Source organism: Sus scrofa, chromosome 6 (genome assembly GCF_054392235.1).
Source record: "Sus scrofa isolate SSC_HxYL_T2T_F1_AM1 chromosome 6, Sscrofa_HxYL_maternal_Yorkshire_Landrace_v2.0, whole genome shotgun sequence".
Classification (NCBI taxonomy): domain Eukaryota; kingdom Metazoa; phylum Chordata; class Mammalia; order Artiodactyla; family Suidae; genus Sus; species Sus scrofa.
This window is the reverse complement of record NC_139388.1, coordinates 4,024,658-4,034,968: the sequence shown is the minus strand read 5'-3', so window position 1 is coordinate 4,034,968 and position 10,311 is coordinate 4,024,658. Positions and strand designations below refer to the sequence as shown.

The window sequence follows — 10,311 nt, the reverse complement described above, 5'->3', positions numbered from 1 at the left end:
TGGGACACCCGAATCACTGGGAAGCTGGGACGCTCTCGTCCCCTGCACGTCCTTCCGGTCACCCGGGAACTTAGACCACGGTGCTCCCCGCATGACCGGCAACCTGGGCTTCTGACTTGAAAGCCCCAGATCTTTCTGCGATGCTGGCGATGTCCTGCAGCTGTGCTGGCTGGGATGGCGGCCACCAACCCCGCATGGAAACAGCGCTTGGCGCACCCGGACGTTTCCTGGGGTGAGCACGCTGGGAAGGACCCAGGGTCCCCCTGGGCAGAGCACCTGCTCTCAGTCCAGGGCCCGTCTACCTGGAGGTTTGAACTAGTGCCACGTGGCAGCGATGTTCTTACAGAGAAGAGAGAGGTCCAGGAAGACGAAGACAGAGTGAGGAATCGAGGAGCGGGGGAGGATGCCCTGCCTGTGGATGATGTCACCTGCTGGGTGCCCGGCCACACCTGGGCAGAGGGCCCTGGCGCCTCCGGCTGGGGCCTGGCTTCAGCCAGGCTACTCTCCTGTGGTCTCAGGGGACCTTGGAGGAAGCCGTGACTTGCCGCTGGGGTGTCTTCTCTCTAAGGAGGGGGCTAGAATGACAGCCACAGCAGCAAAAGAGACATGCTGAAGTGAAAACACCTCCTCTGAAAGCCAAAGCCCAGGTGGCGGAGGTGGCTACCTAGCAGGCCCAGAGAATAGGACAAGACTGCCTCCCTAACGGGACCCCTACCGGGCACCAGGAGCCTGGAAGTAGCGCTCCAGGCTGGATGACCTCTGAGGTCTCAGGTGGGGGTGACGGCGTGACCTCCGCGGGCCTGACCTCACCTGCAGTTTCTGGCCAGCAGCCCTGGATGCCGGGAGCCCAGCAGCTCCAGCTGTTCCAACCTTTGCATCCTGGAGCCCTTGGGAAGTGGGGCGGGACCGACGCAGGTAAGTTCTCCGCTGCATCTGGCAGACAGCGGGGCTCACGACAGCCCTCCAGGTGCTCTTCTCCCTGCTGAGTGCGGTGACAAGGGCGGCTGGAGAGGCACGCAGAGGCCAGCTCCCCAGGGCTGCAGTGTAAGCTGCTCCCCAGGACGGGGACAAGACCCTGAGCCCAGCGGGAAGCTGTCTGAAGGGTGCAGGTGCGGGGATGGGACTTGGTCGGGCAGTAGGGACTCACCTGGAGGCTGGAAGCAGATGTCCAGGAAAGTGGTGGCGAGGGCCTGGCCTAGGCCAGCAGCCGCTGGGACCAACAGGAGAGACTGAAAGCAGGGCCCATGGACTGCCTGCCCTAGGCGGCCTCAGGCCCTTCCCCGTCACCTGTGGCACCGCACAGCCTGGCAGCGTCCCCCCTTCCCCCCAGGCTTGCAAGTCCCTCCCTGCCATTCCCCGGCCACCAGGGCTGGCGGGGGAGCCATCACGCCAGCCGCACGGCGCACATCACGGCTCAGCCGGGCGCTCTCGAATGGCTCCGACATGGTGTGAATACACTCCTGTGTCTTTTTGCCATCTGCTACTGTCATTAAAAAATTACATTTCCATCTGTTTTCACACTTTCTCCTCTCCCAGCCTCCCCTCCTGGAGGCATACAGCACGCAGCTCGTGTCAAGGACCTGAAGGGTCCCTGGTCTCTTGGAATCTGGGAGCTTCTCCGGGACACACCAAGGTTAGGGGTAATGGGCTGGGTTGGCAACCAGAGCTGTTAATTCCACCAGGGCTGTCATTGACTGTGACCTCTGCTCCGCCACCACCACACACACTTTCCCGGGAGCCACTTCCAAAGCTTTTTATTGCTGGTTGTGATCAGTCTGCATAGCCATAGCATTAAAAATAAATGAAAAATAAACTGCAGACATTAGCTAGCAACCGTTCCCCCAGAATGCACTGAAGGAAAAACAGACTCAAGAAATACAAATCAGGGAGGCATGTTTGGGGTTCAAAATAAATTGTCGTTCTACCCAACACTGTAAATCAACTATACCTCAATTAAAATTGTCATTCTGGGAGTTCCCGTTGTGGCTCAGTGGGTTGAGAACCCGACTAGCATCCTCAAGGACGCAGGTTCGATATCTGGCTCTGCTCAGTGGGTTAAGGATCCAGGATCGCCGTGAGCTGTGCTGTAGGTGGCAGATGGTGCAGATCTGGCGTGGCTGTGGCTGTGACTGTGGTGTAGACGGGCAGCTGTAGCTCCAATTCGACCCTTAGCCTGGGAACCTCCATATGCCACGGGTGAGGCCCTAAAAAGCAAAATAAATAAATAAATCATAAAATGGGAGTTCCCGTCGTGGCGCAGTGGTTAACGAATCCGACTAGGAACCATGAGGTTGCGGGTTCGGTCCCTGCCCTTGCTCAGTGGGTTAACGATCCGGCGTTGCCGTGAGCTGTGGTATAGGTTGCAGACACTGCTCGGATCCCGCGTTGTTGTGGCTCTGGTGTAGGCTGGCAGCTACAGCTCCGATTCGACCCCTAGCCTGGGAACCTCCATATGCCGCGGGAGCGGCCCAAGAAATAGCAAAAAGACAAAAAACAAACAAACAAAAAAAACAAACCATAAGATGGTCATTCTCGACCAGTTCCCAAGAGGCACCCACCCCCTGGGAAAACAAGGTATGGGTGCTGCAGTGGAATCCTGCTGTCACGGAAAAGGGGGCACCCCTGCAGACGTGGCCTCAGGTGCTCTGCGCTAAGGCCCCCTCCCCCATCCCTCATTTACCCTCTCGATTTCCCAGGCTCCTCCGGTTCTGGGGGTATTGTGTCCATTCCCCAGAAAGGCAAACTGAGGCCCAGCGAAGTCGGTGACCTGTCTGCTCGTGACTCCCTTTTACTGACAGTGGGCTCTGCGCCAGGCACCACTCGGGGCTGCACACAGATCCTTAATCCCCCATGTGCTCCCACATCGGAGCTCCTGGGGTCCTCACTTCACAGGCGAAGAAAAGGTTCCGAGAGACTGAATGACTGTCCACGGTCACACAGCACAGCGCAGGTCTGGCGGACACCAAAGCCCCTGCTCATACCTGCTCCCCCGGGGCCAGGGGGCGCTGACGGAGATGCCACACCCCCTCCCCTCCTGTGCCATGAACTGCGCCCGTGGGGGCCTGGTCTTTGCCCTCGAAGCCCTTGGAATGTCCTGTCTGCTAATAGGGTCTTTGTTTACCTGGGGGCCTCGGCCACACGGGACAGGCTGACAGTGTGGCTTATGGCGAGCCTGGGTCACAGAGCATCAGTCTGCCCCGGGACGAGGGGTGGTCCGGAGACTCAAGCCACCACGTGGGCAGTCAGGCTTGTCTAGGTGGCCAACCCCAAGTGAAAACGCAGCTCAGAGCAGCCCGGCGGGCGATCCCCACGTGTGCCCACTTTCCTGGCCGCTCAGGCCCGCTCTCCATCTGCATCCTGTCATTGTAAGAAACCAGAGACTCACCGACAGCGACCGTTCTGAGACCTGTGAGTCCCTCTACTGAGATACTGAAATGGTGAGTCGCCTCGGGGACCCCAGCCCCTACCCTGTGCACCCCAGGACAACCTCCCCAGTAGACTCCTTGCTCAGAAGGGCACAGCTCGGGCCGTGCTTCAGGAAGAATCCCAAGACAGAGGGCAAACCAGAAGCAGGAAAAGCCACAGAAAACCAGCCGAAACACACATGCACGATCAGAGCAGTCTGCAAGAGAAAAAGACCAACAATTTTGTTTTAAAAAAAACCCACTGCACAGCAGAAACACAATGACGCAACCCTGTAAATCAACTATACCTAAAAAAACGCCAAAAAAAAACCCCCCAAAACCCACTGCTTCAGAGTTCCTGTGCGGCTCAGTGGCTTAGGGACCCAGTGCTGTCACTGCCATGGCTCTGCTTACAGTTGTGGCGAGGATTCGGTCCCTGGCCGAGGAACTTCAGGATGCCATGGGCACGACCAAAAGAAAACAATAGAAACCCACTACTTCCCACCCTAGAGACGTATTGTTACCTGACCCCACAGCTGTGGGCAAAGATGCAGGGAGCTGGGGCTCGAACAAGGCCCACGTGACTTCAGAGCCGGTGCCCTTGGCCTCGTCCAAGTCTACAAGCAGGCTGCAAATTGAGGGGCCTCCAAGGACCCATCACCCATCAGACCACCACGTCGTGAGAGCGATTCTCTTAAACCCACCTCTGTACCGGGCTGTGTGCTGCCTCCCCTGCCCACCCAAGAAGCAGGGTCCAGGTCTCTTGACACGGGATCTTTATTTATGATGCAAAAAAGAAGTTATAAATCGCTTTTTGGACTGTTTCAATGTCTGTAAGACAACACGTAAAAAATGGAGCCAGTCCTTTGCAAGAAGTCCTTGTGTGTGCTGACCTCCTGGGCACCGGGCGTCTACGTCTGTCCAGGAGAAAGCCTCCTGCTGGCACCCCGATGGCCATCGCCGTGACCCAGGCTGGCGAGGACGCGCGGGCAGGCACTAGAGTCTGGGAAACACGTGGCTCTGCGAGTGGGTGGGGCGACTCCTTGCTCATCCCGATGCCTCGCTGGGTCGGGAGCCCCCGGCGCTCTGCACTCCGTGCCCATCTGTCCCAGGCCCCCGGGGCTCGCAGCGGGAGGGGCAGCCGGAGCTGGAGCCGAGGTGGACAAATCCCCCAGCTGTGCGTCCTCCTCTCAGGCCTCAGGGTCTATTTCTCCATCCTCCGGGCAGGACCCCGACTCATCCAGCCAGACTAGGAGACAGAGGGGGATCAGCGTCTGGGGGGAGCCCCGGCGCATCCCGGCCCCGCCCCCTCCTGCATCCCAGGATTTCCCGGCCACCCTCTGCCCACACCCAGTGCCGAGCCCCCAGGTCTCTGGCCGAGACCCCTGAGATCGTCCCCACTGCCCCCAGGGCCACACCCTCGGCTCAGCCTCCTCCTGGAGGTGCCTTCAAGCCTGAGGCTGGGCCAGAGGTCAACACGGCCACCCCTTTCCCCCAGGTTCTCAATGGGGACCTGAGGCCAGAGAAGGGGAAACCTGCCTCAGGGCAGCAAGGTGGCCGGGAGGGGTGGGGAGTCCCAGCCCCGCAGGCAGCACTGCCCAGGTCTGCTGGTCTCTCCTCCTGCCCTGAGGCCAATGACGTGGGCACAGTGGGGTGTGAGGTCGGGCCCCTGACCGTCTTTTTCACGAGTCCACACAGCCTCCCTGGATGCCACCGTCCCTGCGATGTGGGGGAGCCGCGGCCATCACGCCTGCATACAGCTGAGCCCCAGGGCCTTCCCCCAGGTCACTCGCCCCACTGGGCAAGCTGATTTCCAAGCTGAGAACTTCTGGAAATGTCCACCCAAGTCCCCCCAACAGACTCCTACGAGCTCCACATCAGCCTGGCGGGCCTGTGTCCCCGGCATGAGGCGGGCAGGGCTCACATCACCGCGGCTGGTCAGCTGACCCGTGGCAGGTGCCGAGAGGGCGCGAGCCCGGGGGCCACAGCCCAAGCTCCAGGTCACACGGCCTGGGTCTGAATCCCAACTCAGCCGCGTGCCAGCTGCCCAGAGGGTCTCAGCCTCCCTGAGCCTCGGTCTCGCCGTCTGTAAACTGGGGGTGAAAACTGGACCTAACTCAGAGTTGCCATGAGGCCTCCAGGGAAAATAGGCTCAGGGCTATATCATAACCACGACTCCTTATTACCATTCTTAGTCTCAAGAGCAGCCTCAGCCCCAGCACAGGTCTGGCTCAATCATGTATGCAGAAATGAACAAACAATTCGCCCCTCTGGCTCCAGTGGGATCCACAGAGGGGCCCCAGGGGGCAGCAGTCTGGGGCCTCTTGTCAGCCTCTCACTGGGAACACGCCATCCCCTCTGTCGCCTGCACCGAGGCACAGGGGTCTGCCCCGGCGTGGCTGAGTTTCCCAGCCTGTCCCGCCCTGCCCGTGGCCACAGGGGACGCGCATCCATCCGTCACCCGGCGGCCACCCGCTCCAGCCGTCACTCACCTGGCTGCCGGCGGGGACTGTCTGGCTAATTACTTGCCACATCTCCCCGAGGCTGGTGCCCCGCAAGGGGTGTGTGGCAGATGGGCGCGGATCCCAGATTTTTAGTAAACGGGGTGGGGGGCGCCCGGCAGCCCCGAAGGGGGCGCCCAGACCCCTGGCTCGGCAAGGCGGCCTCACCTGCCCTGCGGGAGTCCCTCGGCAGGGTGACGCCCGTGGGGGTCGGCGGGGTGATGATGATGTTGGGAACATCCAGGTGCTTGTCGCTCAGGACGGGGGCCTCGTCGTGGCTGCTGCCGCTGACACACATTTTTAAGCCTGAGGGGCCGGCCGAGGAACACACGTGCACACAAGACAGAGGGAAAAGCATCAGGGGCCGCTGGGACTTGCCGCCGCTGCCTGCGGCCTCCCCTCTTCATCACCGTGCGCCCCCAGGACTCCGGAGAGGGGGACAGCTCTGCGTCCCCACTTCCCGGGTGACGAAGCCACATGTCAGGACGGTGAAGTGACCTGTCCGAGCCGGCCTCACTCGGCCAGTGCGGTGAGCCTTCTCCGCTTTGTTCCCTAGTGTGACCTCCGTGTGTGACCCACGGGAGGTTCTCAAGACGTGACTCGGGAGAAAGCGACACGGCTTGAGCCGGAAGAGTGGCCTGTGCGCCTCCGCGGTGCCTCAGTTGCCGCTCCCCTGTTTTCCTCCGAGAGGCTGTGTGCGATCTGTGGGGTGTCTCCCATGAGCACTAGACTGCATTCACCAGACTAACTGCCCGGGCCCAGAACTTTCTGTGGGCGTAGACTTTGGATCATGAACTTGGCTTCTTTCACAGCCATGCGGCTAATTCAGATTTTCTGTTTTCTCCGGCATCTGTTTGGGTATGGTGCAGTTAGCAAAGAATCTGGGGCGTTCCCTGGCGGCCTAGTGGTGAAGGATTCGGCTCTGTCACAGCTGTGGAGCAGGTTCGATATCTGGCCTGGGAACTTCCACAAACCAAGGGAGTGGCCAGGATAAAAAAAAAAAAAAAAAAAAAGGAATCTATCCGTTTTGTCCAAGCTGTTGAATTCTCATTCTATTTCTCCTGTAAACTCAGGTAATCCTGCCGAGCCTAGTTTTCATCTCCAGCTGACCTGAGAGCACTCCCCCATCTCCTTCCCCAAGCCCCTGCCTCTGCTCTTCCCCACTCGGTCAAGGCCATCACCGTCCACCAGAGCCTCAGGCACAGTGCGTCCTCTAGCCTGGGGCCATTTTAATCCCCCACAAGCCTGCAGATTCCACCCCCTCCTTCTCGGTGACATTCTCCCTCTCCTCCTGCCCCTCCCAGCCCCCCTGCCTGCTGGCTTGCTCCTCATCAGCCCACCCTCCCAACAGCAGCCAGAGACCGCAAACCCGCTTAGAACACTCACTTAGCTCTTGACAGCTAGACACAAGCAGCCTTTCCCAAAGTGTGTTCCCTGGAACACTGGCCTCCTCAGACTCCCTAGGAAGGGGGTTTCACAATCAAGTGAGTTTGGGAATCCCATCTACTCTGTCCTTCTCTTGGAGAGTCTAACGCACGTTAGAGAATTAACGGCTCTGACAAAGGAAACCAGCAAAAAACCTAAAAGACGACCTATGGGACGGGAGGAAAGGATTTCAAATGATGCAACTGACAAGGGCTTCATCTCTAAAATACACAGACAACGTACACAACTCAACAGCAAAAAAGCCAAGAACCCAATGGCAAATGGGCAAAAGACCCAAATGGACATTTTCCCAAAGATGTATGGATGGCCAACGAGCACATGAAAAAATGCTCAACATCCCTGATTATTAGAGAAATGCAAATCAAAACCCCCAAGAGATACCACCTCACACCAGTCAGAATGGCCATCATTAGCAAGTCCACAAATAACAAGTGCTGGAGGAGGGGGTATGGAGAAAAGGGACCCCTCCTGCACTGTTGGTGGGCATGTAAGCTGGTACAGCCACTATGGAGAACAATATGGAGGTACCTTAGAACTCTATACGTAGAACTTCCACATGACCCAGCAACCCCACTCTTGGGCATATATCTGGGCAAAATTGTCCTTGAAAAAGATACATGCACCCGCATGTTCATTACATCGCTATTCACAATAGCCAACACACGGAAACAACCTAAATGTCTACTGACAGATGAATGGATTAAGAAGATGTGGTATATATATACAATGGAATACTACTTAGCCGTAAAAAAGAACAAAATCATGCCATTTGCAGCAGCATGGATAAAACTAGGGACTCATACTAAGTGAAGTAAATCAGAAAGAGAAAGACAAATACCATATGATATCACTTATATGTGGCATCTAATACGTGCCATAAATGAACCTTTTTGCAGAAAAGAAACTCACGTACATGGAGAACAGACTTGTGGTTGCCAAGGGGGAGGGGGAGGGACTGGGATGGACTGGGACTTTGGGGAACACAGATGCAAACTATTGCCTTTGGAATGGATTAGCAATGAGATCCTGCTGTATAGCACTGGAAACTATATCTAGTCACTTACGATGGAGCAGGATAATGCAAGTAAAAGGAATGTATGGTGTGTGTGTGTGTGTGTGTGTGTGTGTGTGTGTGTGTGTGTGTGTGACTGGGTCACTTTGCTGTACAGTAGAAAATTGAAAGAACACTGTAAACCAGCTATAATGAAAAAAAATAAATCATTAAATAAATTTTAAAAAGAATTAAAGGCTCTGAGAAGTCCTGCACCAAGGAAGCTCCTTGCATTGTGCTTTACCCTGGGCTTCCTGAACTTAAATGACCTTGGAGCCTGTTTTTGGAGGGACACCTGTTAACATCTCATAAAACCATGAGTCATGAAATACATTTTGGGAAATGTTGATCCTAAATTAAGGTCAGCCTCTTAGCCCAGCTTTCAGCCTTCACAGCCTGGCCCAGACTTGTTTTGAAGCCTCCTTCCCAGCCACCTGCCTGCTCACAGTTCCCCAAATGCGCTGGGCTCGCCAGGCCTTCCATACCTTTGCAAAGGCTGTTCCCCCTGCCTGGAATGCTCTTTGTTGCTTTGCCAGGTGACGGGCTCCTACTTAACCTTCAAAACCCAGCACAATAGGCTCTCCTTGGGAGAAGGTGTCCCAGGTGGCTGATGCCCCCTCCCTCAGTTATCAGTCTTCCAGCGCTGATCACACTGGATGGGCAGGCTTAGTTCTGTCTCCCTTTGCCGTGAGTGTCTGGAAGACAGCCACAGTCTCACTCACTCCTGGTTCCCTTGAGTCTAGCCTGACGCCTGAGACAGAGCAAGTGGGGATGCTTTCCATTCTAAATTAAAAACGGCTTCAGGAGTTCCCGTCGTGGTGCAGTGGTTAACGAATCCGACTAGGAACCATGAGGTTGCAGGTTCGGTCCCTGCCCTTGCTCAGTGGGTTGACGATCCGGCGTTGCCTTGAGCTGTGGTATAGGTTGCAGACGCGGCTCGGATCCCGCGTTGCTGTGGCTCTAGCGTAGGCCGGTGGCTACAGCTCCAATTCAACCCCTAGCCTGGGAACCTCCATATGCCGCGGGAGCGGCCCAAATAAATAGCAAAAAGACAAAAAAAAAAAAACAAAAAAAACGGCTTCAGGGACTTCCTGTGGTGGCACAGCAAAACGAACCTGACTAGTATCCATGACGACGTGGGTTCAATCCCTAGCCTCGCTCAATGGGTTGGGGATCTGGCGAAGCTGCGAGCTGTGCTGTAGATCCCTGATGCGGCTCGGATCCCCAGTGGCTGTGGCTGTGGTGTAGGCTGGCAGCTGTAGCTCCAATTGGACCCCCAGCCTGGGAACTTCCACATGCTGCGGGTGTGGCTCTAAAAAGCAACAAAACAAACAAAGAAATAAAGGGCATCAGAAAGTTCCATGTGGCATAGCAGGTTAAGCAGCTGTGGTGCAGGTTGCAACTGCAGTGCAGGTTCCATCCCTGGCCTGGGAACTTCCACAAGCCACAGCTGCAGCCCGAAAAAAACAAACCAAAAAAACCCCCAAAAACAGCCCCCCCCACCAACTGCAGGCACCGCGGATTGGGGTGGTCCCACTGTTGTCTCCATGCCTCGCTGCTTCACTTCCCCCCACAACAGCCGCAGACCAGGACTGCGTTCGCTCGAGTACCTGAGCTCCTGGCCAACAGCAGGTGCTGAGCACCGGGGAGATGGTCCTACTCAGGCCTCCTCTGCCCCCCAGGGGGGCAGTGCTCCTCAAGGACCCCGGCAGGGTCAGTGCGGCGGTTCTCAAGCACGTCCCAGCAGGTGCATCCCGAGGCGCCTCCCCTCCGGTGTGGGGTGGACCCAGGATGCATCCTAACACAGAGTAAGCCTCCCAAGGTGAGTCACGAAAGACCTCGGCTCAAGCGGCCAGAGGGGGAGCCCGGGCGGTGGGGAACCAGGCCTCCAGCCATGGGAGGGGCCACC

General features: G+C 57.1%; 1 protein-coding gene across 4 annotated transcripts in view; it reads right to left on the bottom strand.

The window, feature by feature from the left end:
• Positions 1 to 4,165: 4,165 nt before the first annotated feature.
• The window catches only part of CLMB (calcimembrin), a 55,630-nt gene continuing 49,484 nt past the window's right edge, over positions 4,166 to 10,311 (bottom strand). For all 4 annotated transcript variants that reach the window (XM_084959407.1, XM_084959408.1, XM_084959409.1 and 1 more), the window contains 2 exons: positions 6,074 to 6,211; positions 4,166 to 4,653 (listed from right to left, as the gene is read on the bottom strand). In XM_084959407.1, the coding sequence (XP_084815533.1) occupies positions 4,595 to 4,653; positions 6,074 to 6,211 (197 nt within the window). In that variant the 3' untranslated portion in view covers positions 4,166 to 4,594. The remainder of the gene's footprint in view (positions 4,654 to 6,073; positions 6,212 to 10,311) is intronic.